This window comes from Macrotis lagotis, chromosome 1 (assembly GCF_037893015.1).
Source record: "Macrotis lagotis isolate mMagLag1 chromosome 1, bilby.v1.9.chrom.fasta, whole genome shotgun sequence".
Classification (NCBI taxonomy): domain Eukaryota; kingdom Metazoa; phylum Chordata; class Mammalia; order Peramelemorphia; family Peramelidae; genus Macrotis; species Macrotis lagotis.
In genome coordinates this window covers 424,831,263-424,855,832 of record NC_133658.1, presented here as the reverse complement: position 1 = coordinate 424,855,832, position 24,570 = coordinate 424,831,263, and the positions used below count along the sequence as shown (strand labels likewise).

The window sequence follows — 24,570 nt, the reverse complement described above, 5'->3', positions numbered from 1 at the left end:
TCCAAACTAGAGCAATGAGGATGTTTACAAAGTCCCAAACCACCAATCCTTCCTTATTTGCTAGATTAATACTGAACTTCCCCTGAAGAAGGACAAGCTTAATGAGACTATTAAAGCAATTCCTTACCCTGAATTGTGAACAAGGATAAGAGAAGAGATGCACTTTGCCAAAATCATCACCAGTTGATAAAAGTTTTTTCTTATGAGACCTACAAACAGCATTGATGTCTGTTCCATCTGAACCTTCTGGCCACACTCCTGAAATAGAGCAAGAGTTTTGACATTTTATATACTTTTCTTTTGTGTCATGAAAACTAACATTACTTTAATATCTCCCAAAACATAGTCATTCAGCCTTAGATCTAGGGTTTCAGAAGGCAATACCTCCCCAATCTCTACCCCTACTTTCATCTTTCCATAGCCTATTTTCAACAAAACATAGAGGGATAAGTTTCTTAATATCAAACAAGAAATAAAAGCTAAGAACCATAAGAGTCAGGGGTCATATTGTAACTCTTTTCTGTACGATCTTTGGGTCTTACAACTATGGGTTCATAGTTGTCACATAAGGTGGGAAAAATATTCCATATTTGATGCTATTTCTTTTCCCCTAATCCCAACTGGCCGTTTAGACTTTAGGTCCTTCCACACCTGTACTTTATGATTTAGATTTATCCAACTGACTCACGGTATTTTTAAATCATTTTGGTTTGGAAGCCAGATTTTAGATTATAGAATTTGGGAGCGGGAAGGACCCTCAGAGTTGTTAATACTTCCACCCACTTGAGATTCAAGAAGGAAAATGATATATCTAAGGACATACAACTAGTTAAGTAGCAGAATAAGAGAAGGTACTCAAATTAGGGTCTCATGGTTGTAGGCTATAGTGGGAAGAGTACTGGACTTGAAAAACCATAATACTGAGGTTGATTTCCAGTTTTGCTACTCAATAGATCTGTAATCCTGGACAAGTCACTTCTTCTCTATGGGTCCCAGTTCCTTCATATGGTAGAATGTGAACTCCTTAAGGGAAAGTACTATCTTTTTGTTGATCGTGTTTATATTTTATTTTTCCTATTGATTGTTGTGAAAATTTTTCAATGTTCATCCTCTTTCATTTATATGTTACACATTTTTCTAGCACCCTCCCTTTCTATCCACCTCCTGTCAATGGTGAACTGTCTGGTAAAAGTTGTACTTGTACATTTGGGTTTAACATGTTTACATATTGGTCATTTTCTTTATAAGGAAATAGAACTAAGGGAAAAGAAAGAGAACCATGGGATAGGAGAAAAAAACATAAGAGAAGTTTTTAAAAAAGAGAACAGTGTTCATTCAGATTCTGCGTTTTGTTTTATTTCCTCTGATATTGATGTTGTTATACACAATTGGGAATTTATTGATGGTTTCTTCAATTTCTTTTTCTTAAATGGTTATTTAAGTATTCTATTTCCTCTTCTCTTAATCTGGCTAGTTTGTATTTTTGTAAATGTTCATTCATTTCACTCAGGTTGTCAAATTTATTGGCATACAGTTTGGTAAAATAGCTCTGAATTATCATTTTAATTTCCTCCTCATCAGTGGTTGAGTGCACCCTTTGTATTTTTGATTTTGGTGATCTGGTATTAATTTTTTAAAAATTAGATTAACAAAAGTTTATCTGTTTTATTAGTTTCTTTCACAAAGTCAACTCTTAGTTTTGTTTGTTAGATCAATGGTTTTCTTGCTTTTAATTTTATTAAGTCTCGTCTTTGATTATCAGAATTTCTAATTCTATCTAATTAGGGATCTTCAATTTGTTCTTTTTCTAGCTTTTTTAGTTGCATGCTCAATTCACTGATCCCCTCTTTCTCTATTTTTATTCATCAAGCATTTAGTGATACAAAATTTCCCCTAAAAACTGCTTTGGCTGCATCCCATAAATTCTGGTATAAATGGTTGATAGTTTTATGATTTATTGTTTGATCCACTCATTCTTTAAAATTAGATTATTTAATTTCCAATTAATTATAAGTTTGTCTTTCCATGGTCCCTTTTTGCATTTTTACTGCAACATGATCTGAAAGGTGTGCATTTCTTATTTCTGCCTTTTAGCATTTGACTATAAGGTTTTTATTCCCTAGTACATGGTCAATTTTGGTATAGGTAGCATGTACTGCAGAGAAAAATGTATATTCTCTTCTATCCCCATTCATTTTTCTCCAGAGGTTTATCATATCTAAGTTTTCTAAGATCTTATTCACATTCTTAACTTCCTTCCTGTTTATTCTGTGGTTAGATTTATCTAATTCTGAGATAGGGAGATTGAAGTCCCCCACTATTCTAGTTTTGCTGTCTATGTCTCCTTGTAATACATTCAGTTTCTCCTCTAAGATTCTAGATGCTATACCACTTGGTGCATATATGTTTAATAATGATATAACTTCAATGCCTATGTTTCCTTTTAAGAAGATGTAGTTTTCTTCTTTATCCCTTTTAATGAGATCTGTTTTTGCTTTTGTGTTGTCTGAGATCAATATTGCTATCCCTGATTTTTTTACTTCCACTGAAACATATTTTCCAGCCTTTTACCTTTACCATGCTTGTGTCTCTCTGTTTCAAATGTGTTGCTTGTAAACAACATATTGTAGAATTCTGATTTTTAATCCATTCTGCTATCTGTTTTTATGGAAGAGTTCATCCCATTCACATTTAAAATTACAATTACTAATTCTGTATTTCCTCTATGCTATCTTTCCTCATTTATTCTTTTCTCTTTCCTTTCCTTTTATTCCTCCTCACTAATTGCTTTGACTTTTCTTTAAAATTTTAACTTTAACTTTATTTTTACTGCTACTTTCCCTGGGAAGGCACTATTTTATATCTTTATATCCCTAGCAACTAAAACAATATTTGGCACTTAAATCCTTGTTGATTAATTAGTTAATTGAGAATAATAATCCCTGATGTGCTTAACTCCCAGGATTCCTGGGCAGATCAAATGAGCAAAGGAACTGTGAAAGCACTTAATAATTGCAAAGATACACACACACACACACACACACAGTTGATTATTATTTTCCTCTCTAAATCACTGTAACATATTTACATAAATTTACTATATTTTCAAGCATATCACATCATAAAAAATATGAGTAAATGAAACAACCTATTCATAATGTGCTTTTACAATGTACATTAGCATCACAGAATCTTTGTAAGATAAGACAAGGATTTTTACTCCAATTTGCAAAGATTTCTATTCAATTTGGTATAACAGACATTTATTAAGATCCTACCATGTGCAAGGCCCTGAGGATAAAAAGATTTGAAAAAAGGAAACAATTACTCCACTCACACATTCTGCAATCTGTCCATAGCTAAGTAAATATACTTTGAGGAGGGAAAGAGCACCGCTCTCTGGTTTTCTGAGCAGCTGTACTAAAGCTAAGCCCTGACAGAAGGTGGTAAGAATTCTAAGAAATCTGGGAAGCTGGAGGAATGTTGGCATTTTCAGCAGATCTAGATAAGTTTAGTGCAGGCTTGGCTAGCATGGGTAGGAGGTAAAGAGTTAGTGCAGTGGTCTAGTCTGTAAGGCAGGTGGTGATATCAGGCTAGATTGATTAGGATTTGAGCTCTCTCTTGCTCCCCCACTCTTCCATCACCCCATCTCTATGTGCATATATATGTGTGTATATATATAAATATATAAATAATGAATATATGTATCTTGATATATAAATAACATTCATATATTATATTTGGGAGTCATCTGTATGGAGAGGATAATTGAATTCAACTAACTGATGAGACAAATGACCAAATGAATGAAAAAATATTTACTAAGTGCCTCCTATGTGCTAGGGACTGAATAACTTAGGAAAATAGTCAGAGGACTTCCAGCCAGGATTTCTATAAAGCACTCCCGAGTTTCTCTCAGAACTGACTTTAATCAAGCCTCTTAACAGATTTTGGAGTGGTAGAACACACTCAAGGTCAGAGTGAAACATCGACTAGAAGCTCTCTTGCTAGGGAAGTGTGGGCATGCCCAAGGCAGAGAGCCATGCAAGGGTAGCAGGGTGAGGCAGGGGGACTAGCCTGAGATCCTTGGCTGTGGGAGTGGAGGCTTTGGAGGGAGGACCTGGTTGCATAGCGATGGCTCCAGGAGTGGCTAAAACTCCAGCTAAAGCTCTAGCCTGAGTGCCTAGGACCCACATTCAGACTCTGCAGCTGTTCTGGATGGCTGACCCTGACTTTGAAATTGGGATTACTGGGATTACTGACCTCTAGCCAGAAATTGCCCAGAGACGACCCCAGGTATTCCTACCTTTCCCAACAAGGGAGTGGGTGGCTGATTTCCCCACTTCTAGAGGCCCTCTGGTGTTTCCAGCCCAGCCTACCTTGCCCAATGACTGGGCTGCCTGTGAACAACTTGGAGGTAGATAGTCCCAGGTGCTTCTACTATGGGGAGAGAGGCAGCTGACATATCCAGTAGAGATGGCCCTGAGAGAGAGAGCCTCAGGCTTCCTTTACCAGTTCATCCAGTGAACCAATCTTAAGAGTTCCTAATATCAACAGTCCAAGGCGGTTAGCAAACATCTAGGGCTCTCAACCCCTAAGGTCTGCAAGCAAATCCCTTCCCCAACACAAGAACCTTGGGATATGTAACAAAACTCAAAAGGAAGAAAGGTCAGAGAAAACCAGGATCCACTGAAAGTTACCTTGGAGATAAGGATGGGCAAAATACAAACTCAGAAAAGGAGAGCAGGAGGGGTACTGCATGTGAAACTATGGAGGAGAATATGAATTGGTCTCCAGCCCAGAAAAATTTCTTAATAGAGATCAGAAAGGATTTTAAAAATCAAATGGAAAAATTGGGAAAAGAAATGCAAATGAAAAGTAACATCTTGCAAATGATAGAGGAAAGAAAAATGATAGAAGAAAACAAATCCTTTAAAACTCCAACTGGGGGGGGGTGGCCAGGTTGCACAGTAGTTACAGCACAGGCCCTGGAGTCAGGAGTACCTGAGTTCAAATCCAGCCTCAGACACTTAATAATTATTTAGCCATGTGGCCTTGGACAAGCCACTTAACCCTATTTGCCTTGCAAAAACCTAAAAAAAAAAAAATAAATAACAACCAAAAATCTACAACTGGGCAATTGGAAAAGATAACAGCTCTCTTAAAAATAAGATTGCCCCAATGGAAATTAAGATGCAAAAGCTAATTGAAGAAAATACCTTCTTGAAAAATATTCGTAACTCTTTTTTCTTTTAGGTTTTTGCAAGGTAATGGGGTTAAGTGGCTTGCCCAAGGCCACATGGCTAGGTGATTAATTATTAAGTGTCTGGGGGCCAGATCTGAACTCAGGTACTCCTGACTCTAGGGCCAGTGCTCTATCCACCTAGCCACCCAGAAAAATAGAAGAGGAGTAATTGAAGCTAATGATTTCATGAGAAACCAAGAATCTGTTAAACAAAATTTAAAAAATGAAAAAAATAGAAGAAAAAGTATAACACTTCATTGGTAAAACGACTGACCTGGAAAATAGATCCAAGAGAGTTAATTTAAGAATAATTGGCCTACTTGAAAATCATGACCAAAAGAAAAGAGCCTGGACTCCTTTCTGCAGAATATAAGTAAGAAGAACTGCCCTGACATCCTGGAACCAGAGAGCAAAATAACCATTGTAAGAATTCACAGATCATCTCCTGAAAGGGATCCCCAAAATGAAAATGCCAAGAAATATTAAAGCCAAACTTCAGAAATATCAGATCAAGAAGAAAATCCTGCAAGTGGCCAAAAAGAAGCCAGAATTCAAATACCAAGGATTCATAGTCAGGATTACATAGGATCTGGCTGCATCAATGCTAAAGGATTGAAGGGCTTGGAATATGATATTCCAGAATTACAGGGAGCTTGGATTACAACCAAGAATCAACTATTCAGCAAAACTGAACATATTCTTTCAGGGGAAAAGATGGACATTTAATGAAATAGATGACTTTCAAACTTCCCTGTTGAAAAGACAAGAACTGAACAGAAAATTTGATCTTCAAACAGTAGTCCCTAGAGATACAGGCAAAGGTAAACAGGGGAAAAGGGGAAAAAACTGCTGTTCAATATGATTAAATTGGTTACAGCCCTACATGGGAAAAATTATCAAAACTCTTGAGAATCATAGCTATTATAGGCAGTATAATTAGACTAAAAGTATGCTAATAAGTTGATTTTGATGGAATGATTTAAAAAATAAGACATTAAAAAGGGGGGACTGGAGGAAAAGGGAGGTAGAATGAAGTAAATTGCATTAACATGAAGAAGTGCAAAGGACCTATTGCAGCAGAGGGAAAGAAGGGATGAGGAGAGAACTGTCTGAATCTTACTCTCATAGAATTTAGTTTAAAGAGGAAATAATTACACATACCTTCAACTGGGTTTAGAAATTTGTCTTACCCTTTAAATTTGAGGAGGGGAAATGTGGCTGTGGGGAAGGGAAGAAAGGAACAATAGAAGGGAGGGAAGAAAGAAGGGGAAAAGGGAAAGTAGACAGAAAAGGGAGAAGCAGATTGAGGGAGGTGGTATTCAAAAGCAAAACACTGGTGAAGAAGGATAGGATGAAGGGGGAGTACAAATGGAAGGGAGATGAGGGGAATAAAGAGTAATTACAACTATTACAACTGTGAATATGAATGGGATGAACTCTCCCATATAAATGGATAGCACACACACACACACACACACACACACACACACACACACACACACACACACAAACACACATCTGCAGATAGTAGAGTGAATTAAAAACCCGAATCTTATAATTGGTGCTTACAAGAAACACATCTGAAGCAGAGAGATACATACAGACTAAAGGTAAAAGACTGGAGCAGAATTTATTATGTTTCAGCTGAAATAAAAAGCAGGGGTAACAATCCTTATCTCAGACAAAGCAACTGCAAAAATAGATCTCATTAAAAGGGATAAGGAAGGAAACTAGCCTGCCTGAAAAGTACCACAGACAATAAAGTCATTAAATACTAAGTGTGTATGTACCAACTGGTATAGAATCCAACTTTTTAGGAGAGAAGCTAAATGATTACAGGAAAACAAAGACAGCAAAACTCTACTGGTGGGGAACTTCAACCTGACTCTCAGAATTAGATAAATCTAACCATAAAATAAACAAGGAGGTTAAGTAAGTAGGCGAATAGAATATTAGAAAAGTCAGATATGATAGACCTCTGAAGAAAAATTAAATGGGGATAGAAAGCAATACACCTTTTTTTCTATAATACATGGAACTTACACAAAAATTGACCATATATATTAGGGCATAAAAACCTCATAATCAAATGTAGAAAGGTAGAAATATTAAATGCATTCTTTTCAGCTCATAATGCAATAAAAATCACTTGCAATAAAGCATCATTGAGAGACAGACTAAAAAACCTAATTTTAGAGAATGATCAAACAACAAATCCTAGAAATAATTAATAACTTCATCCAAGACAATGGCAATAAGGAGACAACATACCAAAACTTGTGGTATACAGCAAAGCAGTTATTAGGGAAATATAATATATCTAAATACATACATGAATAAAATAGAGAAAGAAGAGATAAATGAATTGGGCATGCAATTGAAAAAAAAGAGAAAGGACAAATTAAAAATCTCTAATTACATACCAAATTAGAAACTCTGAAAATCAAAGCAGAGATTAATAAAATTGAAAGAAAACTATTGAATTAATAAATAAAACTAAGAATTGGCTTTATGGAAAACCCAATGAAATAGATAAACTTTTGTTTAATTTGATTAAAAAAATAAAGCTAAATTACTAGTATCAAAAATGAAATAGGTGAATTCACTACCAATGAGGAAAAAATTAAAGTAATAATTCAGCACTATTTTGTCCATATGTATGCCAATAAATTTTTCAATCTAAGTGAAATGGATGAATATTTACAAAAATATAAGCTTCCCAGGTTAAAAGAAGAGGAATTTAAATACTTAAATAACTCCATCTCAGAAAAAGAAATTGAACAAGCCATCAAAGCCATCTCCAGAGCCAGATGGATTCACAAGTGAATTCCACCAAATATCTAAGGAACATTTAGTTGTAATTCTATATAAACCACTTGAAAAAAAAACAGACAAAAAAAGGAGTTCAGTCAAATTCCTTCTCTAACACCAATATGGTACCAGGAAAAATCAAAACAGAAAAAGAAAATTATAGACCAAATTCTCTAATGAATATAGATGCAAAATTTTAAAATAAAATTTTAACAAAGCAATTACAGGAAGTTGTCACTAGGCTAATACACTATGATCAAATAGAATTTATACCAGGAATGCAGGGTTGGATCAAGATAAAGAAAACTGTCAGCATAACTGACCATATCAATAAAAAGTCTAACAGAAATCATCTGATTAGATGCTGAAAAAACTTTTGACAAAATATAACATCCATTTCTATTAAAAACACTAGAGAGCATAGGAATAAATGGGAGTGTTTCTTAAAACAATAAGCAATATCTCTCTAAAACCATCAACAAACATTATAGGAAAAGGGAAGAAGCTAAAAGCATTCCCAATAAGATTAGGGGTGAAACAAGGATGTCTTTTATCACCACTATTATTCAATATTATATTGAATTATTAGAAATGTATTAGAAATGTTAGTCTTAGCAATAAAATAAAAAGAAATTGAAGGAATTAGAACAGGTAACGAAGAAACAAAACTCAGTCTTTGCAGATGATATGATTATCTTTAGAGAATTCTAAAGAATCATCTAAAAACTACTTCAAACAATAACATTAGCAAAATTGCAGGATATAAAATAAATCCACAAAAATCATCAGCATTTCTACATACTACTTACAAGACACAGTAGCAAGCCAGAAAAATAAAATTACATTCAAAGTAATGATAGACAACATAAAATACTTGGGAAGGTATCTGCAAAGTCATAGAATCCAAATGAAAATAACTATAAAACAATATCCACAGAAATAAAATCATATCTAAATAACTGGGTAAATATCAATTGCTCATGGGCAGGCGGAGCTAATATAATAAAAATGCTGATTCTATCTTAATTAAATTACTTATTCAGTGCCATACCAATCAAATCTCCAAAAATTACTTTGTTGAATTGAAAAAAACAGTGACTAAATTCATATGAAGGAACAAGAGATCAAAAATATCAAGGCAATTAATGAAAAAAAATGCAAAGGAAGGAAGGAAGCCTAGCCATACCAAGTCTAAAATTATATTATAAAGCGTCAGTCATTAAAATTGTCTGGTACTGGCTAAGAAATAGAGTGGTGGATCAATGGAATAGACTGGATGCAAAAAAACAATAGAAAATGACTATAGTAATCTGCTGTTTGAGAAATGCAAAGATTCCAACTTCTGGGATAAGAACTCACTCTTTGTTAAAATTTTCTGGGAAAACTGGAAGATAATATGGCAGAAACTAGGCATAGATCAACATCTCACACCCTATGCCAACATAAGGTCAAAATGGGTGCAGGATTTAGATATAAAAGTCAATTAGGAGATCAAGTTTATGTCAGATCTATGGAAAGGGCAGCAGTTTATGACAAAAGAAGAGAGAATAATATAAAAGACAAAATGGATAATTTTGATTATATTAAATTGAAAAGTTTTTGCACAAAGAAAACCAATGCAACCAGGATTAAAAGGAATGCATTAAATTGTGAAACAATTTTTATAGCTAGTGTTTCTGATAAAGGACTCATTTCTAAATTACATAAAGAACTGGGTCAAATTTATAAGAAAACAAGTTGTTTCCCAATTGATAAATGGTCAAAGGATATGGAAAGGCAATTCTCAGATGAGGAAATTAAAAATTATCTATAGTCATATAAAAAATTGTCCTGAATCACTACTGATTATGGAAATGCAAATTAAAGCATTTCTGAGGTACCACCTTACACCTTTCAGATTGTCCAATTTAAACAAAAAGGAAAATGGTCAATGTTGGAGGTGATGTGGAAAATCTGGCACACTAATGCATTGTTGGTGGGGTTGTGAACTGATCCAACCTTTCTGGAGACCAATTTGGAATTATGCCCAAAAGGCAATAAAACTGTGCATACCCTTTGATCCAGCAATACCACTCCTAGGTCTGTATTCCAAAGAGATCACAAAAAAGTGTAAGAAGCCCACATGTACAAAAATATTCATAGCAGCTCTTTTTCTGGCAGTAAACAATCGGAAACCTATTAATTGGGGAATGGCGGAACAAATTGTGATATGCGAATGTGATGGAACATTATTGTTCAATAAGAAATCATAAGGGATGGAATTTCAGAAAGGCCTGAAAGGATTTACATGACCTGATGCTGAAGGAAATGAGCAGAACCAGAAGAACATTCTATACACTAACAACATGGAGTGATGATCAATTATGATAGACTTGTTCATTTTAGCAGTATAATAATCCAAGACAATTCTAAAAGACTTGTGATGGAAAATACCATCCATATCTAGAGAGGGAACTGTGGTGTTTGAATGCAGACTAAAACATAATATCTTCAGTTTTTTACAAATTGTCTTATGGATTATGTTGGGTTTTTTTCTGCTTTTTCCCTTCCATTTGGATTGGATTCTTCTTTCATAACAAGATTAATATGAATCTATGTGTAGAGCCTATATTAGGTTGCTTTCTGTTGGGGGAGGGAAGGAAGAAACAGAGAAAAATATAAAAACTCAAAATCCTGCAAAAATGATATGTGAAAACTATTATATTGCATGTTGTTGGAAAAACAAATAAATCAGCTAAGAGAGACAGCCCTGCCTTTAAGGGGCTTCCATTCTAATGGAGAGACCAGAACATGTAGTGGCTGTCAGGGAAGGGAGCTATGGCATCTCAAGGACCATGAGTGGAAGCATACACTTTCTATAGGGGTTTGATAAACCATGTGGCTGGATGTTAGATCAACATGTACAATGTAGTTCCTGAGTATAAAGGCAAGGTTGGGGTGCAGAGGAAAATTATGTAAAAGAGTGACCTAGAGACTAATTAGTTATTACAAGGATCTGAACAGGATAACACAGAGTGAATCTCAAAGAAAAACAGTTTGCTAAGTGATGGTGGTAAAAGGGACAAAAGGAAATAAGGGCAAGAAGTACATTTACTCTATTAAATGGTCCAATGTATTGGGGACTAAGAAAGAATGAACATCTGTTACATTATTTAGGAAGTCAACTTTCTGTCAATGTGAAAAGACGGAAAGACTGTGAGAAGAAGAGATCTAGGATAAGAGGTAATTTACTAGCAATAGAAGAATTTGGGAGAGTTGAAAGGAAGGAAATGACAGGAAAGAATAGGGACTGGAGGGGTAGGACTGGGAGGAATGACTTGAGAGATGGGAGACTGGCAGCATAGGAAAGATTTTTTTGTACTTTGAATTACAAGCCATGTGGGGAGAAGGTTGGAATTTGAAAGTCATAGGCTGGAGGAAGAACTGATTTACTGAGACCATCTTTCAGTGTACTATAATGAGAGAGGGAGGAGTCGGGTTGTTGTTATCTCTAAGAAGAGGATGGATTAGAATAATTTTGTCAGGTGTCTGAGTTGGGAAAGACCTACAAATCTAATTAAATTTTATTTGACTCCAGTTCCTTGGCCTCATCCCTAGATGAGGTAGGATGATCAGTCTTCAGAAGCTACTAGGCATCTGTGCATCTTTCTGGCTTTCAATGTGACTTGGTGTTTGAGTCCCAGGTCCTGATGGGGGTCTTGACTGTCAGTGAGGCTATCTAGGTCCTGATTACAGAGGGCTAAGGTACTGTGGTTTTTTCTGACATGGGTTAGTGGAATAGTGTAGAACAGGTTGTATTTCCACTCACGGCAGCAGGCTCTTGAGTGAGGAGGTCTCAAAATCCATTCCATCACACCATGGAGTCAAGAGATGATGGAAGGATTAAGGACGAGGGCAAGACCCAAGAGATCAATGACCTTTACCTACTTGGGCACTTGTTTGTATTTCTGGGATGAGGTACTCTTGTTTTCAAAGATGGAATAGTGACACAAGGCATAATTTCTAAGTGTGACAGAAGATTTTAGGGATGAGCAAGTCTCCACACTCAATTCTTAAGGGGATGGCCCTTGGATAAAAAGTAAAATGACTGCTCCTGACAGATTAACGACAAGCCCCATTGAGAGAATGACACCAAGCATGTCCATCTTGATTTGAATCTAGGAAGTTTCAGTCAATTCTCAGGTTTTTCATAGAAAGGAGGCTGCAGAAATACCAAGAGAGAGACGTGAAATGAGATAAACCTGGCATACTAGAATTCTCTAGGACCCCAAAGTGGTAAATTCTCACCATAATTGTTAATTGGAGTAAAAAGGCCTTATTATGAAAGTTAGTTTGGACAAGCAAGTGGTTCAGATTGACTTGGAGAAAAGGAAAGAGAGAGTAAAAGGAAGATGAGAACTCAGAGAAACAGTGTTGATTAAAAAATGTTGGAAAATGAATAGACAAACATTATGAAATTTGATCTTATTGCTTAATAAAGTTTACAAGAAACTTACCGAAGACATGGAATCCTAAAGTACAGGTGTATGTAACCCATTCTATATCTCTGGTTGTTTCCACACTTACTACTTGTTTACATACAGAAGGGACCCCTAAAAAAAGAAATGAAAGGATGGTTTAAGTTGTAAATAGAAGAGATGAACTGAAACACTAAGAGCATCTTGATTCATAACCTCAGACATGCAATTCTACCTGTTCTCAGAAAGGGGATCACAACTTTCTTGAGTAAACAATTTCATGTGGTATCAATACTCACTATTAAATTTCATTATTAATACTTAACCTAAATCGCTCATAGTTAGGTGTAAGACCATTTTTTGTTTTGTTCTCACCTCCCTGTATTTGTCCCTCTTCTATCTTTTGACCTCCTCATTCCTATACCACTCAGAATATAGTTTTCTTACTGACTGCCCAAGTTCTTCCTCACCCCTACCTAAATCTGTCTTTTAAAGCAGTATAAATCTTGAAAAGAACTTGGGGTCAGAAGATCTGGTTTCAAATTCTGTTTCTAATAATGACTTAAACCAAGTGATCTTTAGTAAGTCACATTTATGTAAACTATTATTAGGAATCTTCTCAATATCTTCATTCTCTAAGCACATTTAAATTTGGTGTTAGGAAAGGAGGCTATTAACAATTCATATTAAGTAAAGAATGACTGTTAGACACTTGCCCTAATTCTCCCAGTCTTGCTTACCCACATGAATTTTTTATTGGTTAAATTTTAGTCAGTGCTGGGAAGACTTTTTTTAAACAATACAACTTATTTCTTCTTGTAATAAATCTCATTTATATAGTATATCAAAACTTGCACAGTGCTTTCCCTATAACAAACTCTGTGAAGGAAGTGATGAAGGCATTATATGCTCCACTTTATAACTGAAGACACTGAAGCTGAAAGAGGTATGTTTATTTGGATGGGGAAACAGTTTATATGTATTAGAACTGGGGTTTAAATCAAGGATTCTCAACTCTATGCTTGGTATTCTTTCTACTAAGTCAACACACTGCTTCTAAGAGGTGCTGGCTTCTAAGGCAGTAGAATGAGAGAAGATGGCTAGGGACCTCAGTCAGTTTCTCACATACTATATAACTAAGTCCCTTCACCACTGGAAAAAAAGTATTTGTTCCTGCTCTGCATCCTCAGTTGCCCTGTTTGAGTTCAAGTGTGATTTAGGAATCTTGCTCTTTCCTGGTTTTCACTGCCCAGAGGCAGGTATCCCTAATAACAGAATCTCTAGTCCTAATCCATGAATCCTAGAGCAGGGGGAGAATTGGGCCATTTTAGTTTATCTAATTTTAGTGAGACTTGGAAGTAGCTCCTATATCTGTCTAGTTTGTCTCTTCTTTCCTGCTATCCAATGCTAGAAATGAGTAATTCAGTTGGGCAAAAATGTGATCAGAGTGATTCATGGGAACTACTTACCATTTGTGCACAATTTTCATACCAGACAATAAAGATTATGTATAACATTAAAGGTGTGACATATTGGAGGCAGCTAGGTGGCACAGTGGATATAGCACTGACCCTGGAGTCAGGAGGACCAGAGTTCAAATCCAGCCTCAGACACTCAATAATAAACTAGCTGTGTGACCTTGGGCGAGTCACTTAACCCCACTGCCTTGCAAAAAACAAAAAAAAATGTGTGATATATTAAAATAACTACTGAAATTTTATAACATTCAATATGAACCAACATTTCATGAATGTTCAGTCTTTGTAGTTGATTGCTTATATTAACATCATTGTCTACTCACAATTAAAATCAATTAGTGAAAAGAACATTGCAGAAATCTCATCAAATGAGTCCTCAATTTACTGGGCTCTTCATTTCAACCCTGCCCTCTAGATATTCACCAATACTTTATTCATCCTTGCAGCACTTCTCTACTCTCTTTAAGGTATCATATGCCTCACTGCTGAAATGCTGAGAATCGGGAAAGGAACATTTTTTTTCAAATAAGGGTCCAACAGAGCCCAAGTATGGACCCAGGATGAGTTAGTAGTAGTATAAGGCTGGAGAGAGGGTATAGTGCTCCTGTGAGAGTAAGGCAGTAACAATGAAAAATAGTAGATGGGAAAAGAGTAATCCTATCAATGGATGATAAGAATGTTATGTCTTTTTTTTAGTACTATTAGGAAGAAAACTTGCTGCCTGGCCTTCACATTCCCTATCCACCCTTGTTGCTGCCCTTTTTGAAAGAAGTACATCTCCTTTAAGGATGCCTTTGAGTTTCATTTAACCATATTTCACCTTTGTTAGCTATCAAAGAGGGAAAAGAATGTAGAGTTTGACTAAATCTTTGCACCTGCAGATTCTGATTACAAAATAAATTACAATTTTCAATTAAATAGTCAAAAGCACTAACTCAGGGTGAAGCATTCTACTGGGTGCTGGGGATACAAATACCAGAATGAAGCCATACCTATTCTGGTCCTTTGATTTCAAATCCAGAAGCTTATTTTTCTGTGTATTTCCCCCCAGTTCTGGATATTCTTAGCTCATACTTCTGTGATAATAACTGGTACTAAGGAAACTCCCTCGAGTGAAGCAGATCAGCAACTGTTTTGCAATTTATAAACTTAAGAGAATTGCCTGGTGTACTCAGAAGGTACAGGACTCACATAGGGCCACAAAGAAAATGCATGCTATATTGGACTACCAGGGTTTTCCGAGACAAAGGTTGACTCTTTATTATCCCACTTTACTCTATCTAGTGAAAGAAGTCTGACAAAAGGAAAAATTAACAATTTTATGATTAATAATGAACACTTGTTTTCTTTCTTGCCCAAATGTAATAATTAACTTGTGACAAATCTATCAAATTCATTTCATATAAGAATTAAGGGGAAAAACCCCTAGAAGATAGAACCTTGGAATATAAGTGCTAAACTTCTAGAATCAAAAACCATAGAATGTCACAGCTGTGAAGCAGTTTTGGTATGAAGGAGTCCTAAGATATCAGAAATGGAAAGAACTTTAGAGGTCACCTCATCTAACCATACCATTTTGCAAATTAGTAAACTGAGGTCATGAGAGGGGAGATAATCTGCTTGCTCAATGTCACATAGCAAAGTTATGTGTATCTATCTTTGTTATATAACCTGTAGTGAATTGCATATATTATTTCAACCCAAAACATTTTATTTTACTCACAATAAAGAATTTCATAGTCTCCTGAGTTAGACACAAGGTACTGAGAATTAACAGACCAGTCTAAGTGAGTAATAAAGCTGGAATGACCCTAGAAAGAGAAATGGATTTTATTAGTTTCACTGCCACTGTACATTTTTAATTAAAAATAGATAGACTAGAAAGGCACTTACTGAGCATTTGCCAATTCGACTATATTTTCTCCCATTGTCATAAACACTATATATATAAATGCAGTTGTCATGTGAACCTATTGCCAAGAAATTTCCATCTATAAAGAAAAATGCATTAAAATTACATTTCAAGTATAAAACCACAAATTTATAAAAGCCACTATTACAGTTTCCTTAGCAGAAATAACAAAAAACCTCTAAAGACAATTATTTTTTCCTCTTATGAATAATTACCAAATTCTTTCAAATTATAAATTATTTCTGGGGAATAACTTACCTTTGGCACATCATCCACTTAGTCATCCTTGCTAAAGAGGGATAGAAGAATCAGTGCTTTAAAAAGCTGCCTTGATTATCCTGACCTTTTATTTTAGTCTCAAATTTTAGCCTCTTCTGATAACTTGTGGTGGAGTAAAAAGAGCAATGAATTTGAAATCAGAAGATCTGGGTCCAAATTCTAGTTCTGTTATCAATTACTTATAACCTTAGGCAGTTAGTTTACCACTCTGAGATTTGATTTACCCATAATGGAACTGTGACTTATTGACTCTACAATTTTGGACAAATCTCAACTTCTCTATGACTAGTTTCTTTTTTTTTCTGAAAAATTAGGGGTTGAATTAGTGACTTTTGAGGTCTCTTCTAATATTCTAATTTCTAAATCTAATTTTATGACCCTGATTATAGATTTTTATAACTAGAAGGATACTTTAGAGAACTAGTACAACCAATCTTTTAGGGATATAAGGAAACAGGCTCTGAGAGGATAATTTACTTCAGAAAAATGGAATAAGTTTTTGGCAATGTCTAGACTAGAAACCAGGCAGCCTGACTTCCAGGCTAGGTTATTTCTAGTTCATTCCATAAGACTTAGATCTTCAGAGTCTCAATAATTGTTAGTCAAATTCCAATGATACTTCAACTAATGGTGTCTTGATGGTATGAAAAGATATTTTTCAGTATACAAAAAGAAAGTGATTGATACATGTAGTTTTACTATTTAGGTGATAAGATAATGATCTTTTAGAGTTGCCTTCCTTAAACTATGGCTAAATGTAAACTAACAAGGAAGATATTATAATTAATTCATTTTTCTATAGCATTTGAAAGGTTTGTAAAGGACTTTTCTCACAACCACCTTGTTAGAAAGAGAGCTCAAGTATCCTTATTCCTGGGCTACAGATGAAAGAACAAAGATTCAGAGAAATTAAGCCACTTGCTTATAGTTACACTGCTAGTGCGGGTCATGGTCAGGGTTCAAATATGAGTCTACTGACTCCATGTTCTGAATCTTCTTCATTCTATCAGTTGCATTTCATACCAAAAACCCCCAAAAGTTACTCCAAGACCCCTGACATTTGAAAAACAGTTAATGGGGTGGCTAGGTAGCACAGTGGATAGAGACAAGTATTGGAGTCAGAGAACCTGAATTCAAATATCTGGTCTCAGACACTTGACACTATGTGATCTTGGGCAAGTCACCTAATCCCAACTTTCTTGCCAGGGTGGGGTGGGGGAAGAAGCAATTGATTTTGAAAAGCTTAGAATCATAACTAGTGAAATGTTGGAGCTGGGAGGACCCTTAGTCCATACAGTTCTACCCTCAGTTTACAGATGAGGACAGGGGAACCAGATCTGGGGGATGGGGAACTGCTTAGGTTCTCTTGTTCTGTTCTCCAACCCTTGCTCCTTGTGCTATGCCAGCACTTTAGACAAGCAAAATTTTGATGGGGTCTCACTTTTTTTACAACTATGGTCATTGTACTTTTATTAACTTATAACACCTGATTTTGACCAGATAAAACTGAATTAAGATAGTTTTCCTCATATTTAATTAGAAAGTAAGATTTCACAAAGGATAATGTGTGAGGCTCTCAGGCAGGAAGACCTGCATTCAAATCCAGCCTGAGACATTAGCTAAGCATGCCTCAGTTTCCTCAACAGTAAAATGAGAATAATAATAACACCTACCTCCTAGGGTTGTGAAAGTCAAATCAAATGATATTTGTAAATTGCTTAGCAAATGTCTGTCAAGTAATAGGTACTTGATAAATACTTATTCCCTTTCCTTCCTTGTCAGGTGAGTACTGTATTTTATGACATACATAAATGTTTTATTTCTCTCATTTTTGTTTTTAATTCTATGGTTTTTAAGAATGAATATTACTCAAAGGAACATGCAGAAGTTGTAGCTCTTAAAAAACACACTTCAATGACTACTCTGGTTATTTCAGTTGGTGTGAGGAAGTCAAGCAATTCTAGGATCATTCAAACCCACAACCAATAGGAATAATGCTGATGAAATGCAGAGGAAAATGCAGTAAAAAACAAAAAATGTCAAAAATTTACAATACTGCAAAATAAATTAATTAATCCTCACAAAACAAAACCAAAGAGCTTTATGAATCTGAAAGCTGAAGGGGTTGTTATTGACTTCTTTTCAGTGCAGTGTAAACTTCTGGAAGTAGGGATAATATTGAGAAGACTAGTTAGAAAAATACCAAACAAAACCTAGAAGAAAAAGGTTTCTTGGAAGAAAAGAGCAAGATAATACTATTGTAATACTTAAGATTGAAAAGGGTAATTTTTACTAATGAAACTTATTTCATTCAAGGCTATTCTAAAATCTTTGTTATAAATTTAGGTGAGCCAATAAAATCTAGGAATCTCAGACCTCATAAAATACCTACTGAAAAAGTGTTTGGGTTTTTTTAACTTCTGGAAGTCTTATCCCTAATGAAGGAATGATGTTGCTTCACAGCTTTGAAAACTCTCTAGATTTAACTGAAAACCTATGGGTTATAATTTAAGTTAGACTTGGAAAAATGGCCTCATTATCAGAGATAAACTTAATATCCAATGTGATAGAAGTATGGTTTCTTAAAAAATGAAAAAATGTCAAAAAATTTTTAACTCAATGCCAAATCATGTAAAATAAATGACTTCAGGAAAAGGAGAGGTTTATTGCTTATTAAAAGGTTTTTTAAAATCCTAAAAGTTGTAAAATTAACATTATGTCAATAAATTTAAATATTTTCCATCAAAGTAAGTCAGAGTAGTCCAACTCCTGAATCCTTTTTTTCTTGTTCTTCTTTGAACCTCTCAAGTGTACTCTTTAGCTATGGAGACCTCATTTGTTTATAGATATCTAGCATGTGTTTTGTAAACCCAACTGATTTGAACCACCACTACAACTAATGTTCCCGTGTTTTGATTGTTGAATTTAAATCAGCCATACAGTGCTACTGTTAATAAATAAAAATACATTAGCTGAAAAATAATCAAGCAAAACCTTAAATCCTTCCCATTTAATTATAGGGATTGATTATTATCCTGAACTACATCAACCTAGATAGACTGATAGATATGTATAACATTGATAGATAGATAGATAGATAGATAGATAGATAGATATGTATAACAGGTAACAGTTCTTGTTAAAATTCCTGACACCAGGATGAACTATATTGTCTTTCTACCTCAAACCTGACTTCCAGACCAATTAAAGAATAACTAAGTTTCAAGACTAGAGGTGAGAAACTGGAACCAGAAAATCTCTGAGATCACTTTGTAACCTCCCAATGATCCTCAGTTTGAATACTAGTCTCTAGAGGTACATGCTACAGATTATTCCTCTTCCACTTTTATTTATTTTTAGGATCAGAACCTGAATTATCTCTTTTGAGAGAGAGAGGGATTCATGCAAAATAGTACTCTCCATCAGCACAGCATACCAAAAAGAGTTATCAATTTGTAGTCAGATGATTTAGGACCTAATCCTCAATTTTACTTCTTATCTGTGTTATTATGAATAATTTCCCCCTTAAGGCTTCAGTTCCTCCCTTTGTATAAAATAGTAATTTCACTAAATGACCTCTGAAATCTTTCGGAAATTTTTTTGAACTATACAGTCTAATCAAGTGGTAAATAAAAATCGCAGCTAGGGGGCACAATGGATAGAGCACTGGCCCTGAGTCAGGAGTACCTGAGTTCAAATCTGGCCTCAGAAACTTAATATTTGCCTAACCGTGTGGCCTTGGGCAAGCCACTTAACCCCATTGCCTTGCAAAAACCTAAAAAAAATCAGGGCTAATCTTGAATTTTTTGATCTTAAGATTTTGGATCTCAACCCTCTTATTCCTCCAGGAGCAGACATAGATACTTCTCTCTTAAGCTTTCTTGTTCTCAAGGATATAAACCCCACACTTACAAAAATATTCATAGCAGCCCTGTTTGTGGTGGCCAAGAGTTGGAAATAGAGGGGATGTCCATCAACTGGGGAATGGCTGAACAAATTGCGAGATATATAATATGTATATACGCTGAGCAAGATGAGTCGAACCAGAAGAACACTGTACACCTAACAGCAATATAGGGTTGATGATGGACTTGCTCATTCCATCAGTGCAAAAATCAGGCACAATTTTGGGATATCTGTGATGGAGAATACCGTCTGAATCCCGAGAAAGAATTGTAGAGTTTAAACAAAGACCTAATTCAATTCTTAAAAGTTATCTTATGTATTACATTATTTTGCTACCTTTAATATTTTCTTTCTTCCTTATGGACATGTTTTTTTCTCTCAACACATTCAATTTTGATATATGCATATCATGGAAACAATGTAAAGATTATCAGATTACCTTCTGTTGGGGGAGGGGAAAAATTGTAAAATTCAAAACTGCAAAAAATGATTGGTAGAAACTACTGTTGCATATAATTGGAAAACAAATAAAATATTTATATTAAAAAACTTTCTTTTTCCCCATATTTCATTATCCTTCTCTCTTGTGGACTATGAATTTCTAAGTATAATTCTGATTAAATGTATACATATTTTGTTCAACATAAAACTCGAGGAAATGGGGCTTATATAATCAATGAAGTATTAATTTAATTTAGAGGTGACTCAGAATAGAAGGATAAAACTTAAAACAGTTTTAGAGAAAAATGTGCCACCAACCTATCACTATGTTTTGAATGGAGTCTTAAATCCACCAAAATGTAATATGGTTGTCTTTCTAGCTGAGGTAATATAAGGGTATTGGGTAGAAGGGGGGGGTGGATATGTTGTAGTTGGAGATGGTGAAACTGGGTTCCAGTCCCAACACTGATGAAGATTTACTTATCCTCTCTGAGTTTCAGGTCCTATATCATAAATACATGAAGAATACTACTTAAATCACCTATTTCTTAGATTTGTTTAAGGAAAGAATTTTTCAAATCTCAGAATGCTATATATGAATTATTACTATTAACAGTGCAATTATCATCAATAATAGTACCAAGGTAGATAATACCAATCCTGGGCTTTAGGCAGATTATTGTAAACTCCTTTGATTGAACACAAACAGATATTTTTAAGTCATATTTTACCAACTAATAATCTTATTTTTAAAATACTGTTATTTTGTTTTGACATAGAAGATATATGTACAAATAACTGCTCTTTCCCCAACAAAGTAGATTACTACAAAACAAAGCCAAATCAAAACACAGAGTGATTGAAATGATAGTACATATCTTTCTTGTAGTTTACCACTATTAATAAAAAAAGAATGCAAGGTTTAACTCAAAAAATCTGGTGTTAACATTGTCCATTGTACCTAGTATTAGTACCTAGTAGATATTTAAGAAATGCTTTTTTGTCAATTTCTTAACTCAACTTTGTTGACATTCAGCGTTTCCTAATCATAACACTGCAGTCATTACACACATTTTTGCATAATGATTTTTCTTTCTTGATTTTATAACATTTCTCTGAGTGATTTGGGATACATTTTTGAGAAGATTGGTGATAATTTGCAGTTCTTTTAAAAACCATTCAAATCCTTTGACCCCCTTTCTACTTGGAAATAGCCCCTAGTCTTATGTATTTGTGTTAATTTTCTATTGATGCTTTCTTTTAAAAGAAATATTTAATGCAAGGATTTTTTTTTTACCTAATTTCTTTTTATTTCTCTTGTATTTTGCTTAGGCACAAGCTTTTAAATTTTATACAATTAGATTTTTGTTTTTGTTTTTTAGTCTTTAGGATAATAGGACCATAGATATAAAGTTGGAAAGGATTGTAAAAGACTTCTAGTTCACCCTCCCTCATTTATTTATAAGGAAATTAAGGCTCAGAAATGTTAAGAATTTTGTACAAAGTCCCACAGGCAACATAAGAAGTGGGATTTGAACCTTGGTCCTTTGACCTTAGATTCAGTGCATTTTCCACTGAATACTTCATCTGTATTTGTTTCGACTAAAACTGATACCATTATACTCTGTTATAGGGTTGGAAGGAGGTAGCTAGTAGGAAAAGAGCCTAATATCCTCCAAGACAAGAATTGTTTCTGCGACTATATCCCATTAAAATGTTTGTCCATCATTCCTGAAGGACATGTCACAGAGGTGATGCCATGACAAGTAATGAACTGGATTTGAGTGGGGGCGGGTATACTGTGCTACTCTCTCCTCCAGAGTCATCTGGGTCCAGTGGCCAGATATGAATCAGGATGACTGGAGATGGCCCTAGATGTAAGGCAGTCAGGATTAGGTGACTTGTCCAGGGTCACACAGCTAGGTCTGAGGCTGGATTAGAACTCCCATCCTCATGACTACAAAGCCAGTGCTCTATCCATGTGTCATCTAGCTACCCTTACTGCATTTACATTACATTTGAGTCTCAGCTATATGCTATCATTTATCTATTAGACTACTGGATATCCCCTGGGCAACTCAAACTGAAAACATTCAAAACAGAACTTGTTATTTTTCCCCCAAATCTAAGCTTCTTCCGAACATTCCTATTTCTGACAAGGTATACCCTATTCTTCTGGGCACCTAAATTTGCAATTGTGTTGTCTGTCACCCTTGACTTCTGAATTCTCCCTCACCCTCATGTCCAATCAGTTGCCAAATCTGATGGTTTCTGCCTCCAAAAATATTTCTCTGCTCCCCATTTTCTACTCACATAGCCACTTTCCTATTTCAGGGCCTTATCACCTCTTATTTGGATTATTGATAGAACTTCCATATTGGTCTCTCTGCCTCAAGCCTTTTTACACTCTGCCTCAAGCCTTTTTACACTCTGATGAATCCTCAACTGCCAAAGGGATTTTCTATGACCATGTCATTCACCTACTCAAACTCCAGTGGCTCTCTATTATCTCCAGCATCAAATATAAAAGCCCTCTATTGACTTGCTTCACTCTACATTTCTAGTTGTATCACACATTATTTCACTTCTCATGACAGTCAGAGCAAACTGACTAGTTTAGCATTCCTCACACCAGACTTCCTCTCAGATTGGCTCCTTTGCACTGGCCTTACCCCCCCCCCCCACCTGATATACACTTCTTACTCATGTCTACTTCTTAGAATTCCGAGCTCCCTATCAAGGTCAGATTAAATGCCAAATTCTACTTGTAGCCTTTTAAAATTCCTCCTTCTTTTCTACCCCACCCCCCTCAGCTCCTGTCTCTCTCAAGATGCTTACTAAGCTTCTCAAGGGACAAGACTATTTTACTTTTTTTTTAAATGCCCAGAGTTTGTATAGTGTCAGATACATAATGCTTAATAAATATTTGTTGATAGAGTAAAAAGGCATTAAGAAGTGACTGGACGAGTGGCTAGGTGGTGCAGTGGATAGAGCACCAGCCTTGGAGTCAGGAGTACCTGGGTTCAAATCTGATCTCAGACAATTAATAATTACCTAGCCATGTGGCCTTGGGCAAGCCACTTAACCCCATTGCCTTGAAAAATCTAAAAAAAAAAGTGACTGGATAATGTACATACTGTACATATTCTTATTTGCTGATAGGTGGCTTTGGGAAATATCACAGAGTCTGTGAAGGAAGGTTTTTCATAGAATTCTATTTATCTATCAAAATATTACATCTGTACCCTTGCAACATCCCTTCCAAAACAGAATTTTCTGGTTTCTAAGGAAAGGATATTAGATTTGATGATTAAAAAAAAAAGTTTACAATGACTGATCTGCTACCATAAGAAGAAAATAATAAATAAGAATATTCTGATGAGAGCAGATTGTAGAGCAGAAACAGGAATGGGACATAATCTGATCTTTTCCAATCCAGTTACTATAGTTATGTTTTCCAAATATGCTGGCATATTTAATGTAGTGCTTTCCCTTTTACAGTGGACTTAGTTATTATGACTCAATGATTAAGTTAAATAAACCTATTTTAAATTCTTTCTTATGCAAGAAGATTCACATATTTGTTCTCCTACTTTACTAGCTGTATAATTTTAAAGATATCACTTATTTCTCTTTGGCATTGTTTCCCCAATCTGTAAAAAGATGGTACTGTCCTTAGTGATCTCTGAACTTCCTTCCAACTTAGAAGAATGAAGAGCTTCTCAAAGAATCTAAAAGGATCAAAAGTGAAAAAGAAGATAATCCAAATTGAGGTTGGAAATGAACTAATATGCCATAGAAGACCTATGGTATGAAACAGATTATTGATAACATTTTAAGAGTTGAAATCTCCAATAAGATGTAGGAAAGATCAATCAAGTAGCTAGTCATCAGATTTTTTTAGGCTTAGTTGAGAGAAACTTCTGGATCTCTAACTTCTTGAGGGCATTAAATTTAAAAAAAATCAAATGAGAGTACTATGATCACTTGATTTTCTGTGGAGACGCTTGTAGAAGATTAGGAGTCAGAAAATCTGAATTC

General features: G+C 35.1%; 1 protein-coding gene across 11 annotated transcripts in view; it reads right to left on the bottom strand.

Annotated features, from left to right (window-relative positions):
* EML1 (EMAP like 1) overlaps nt 1-24,570 on the bottom strand; it is a 311,896-nt gene that overhangs the window by 2,731 nt on the left and 284,595 nt on the right. For all 11 annotated transcript variants that reach the window (XM_074213065.1, XM_074213063.1, XM_074213064.1 and 8 more), the window contains 4 exons: nt 15,885-15,982; nt 15,715-15,802; nt 12,553-12,648; nt 128-258 (listed from right to left, as the gene is read on the bottom strand). In XM_074213065.1, coding sequence (XP_074069166.1) covers nt 128-258; nt 12,553-12,648; nt 15,715-15,802; nt 15,885-15,982 — 413 coding nt within the window. The remainder of the gene's footprint in view (nt 1-127; nt 259-12,552; nt 12,649-15,714; nt 15,803-15,884; nt 15,983-24,570) is intronic.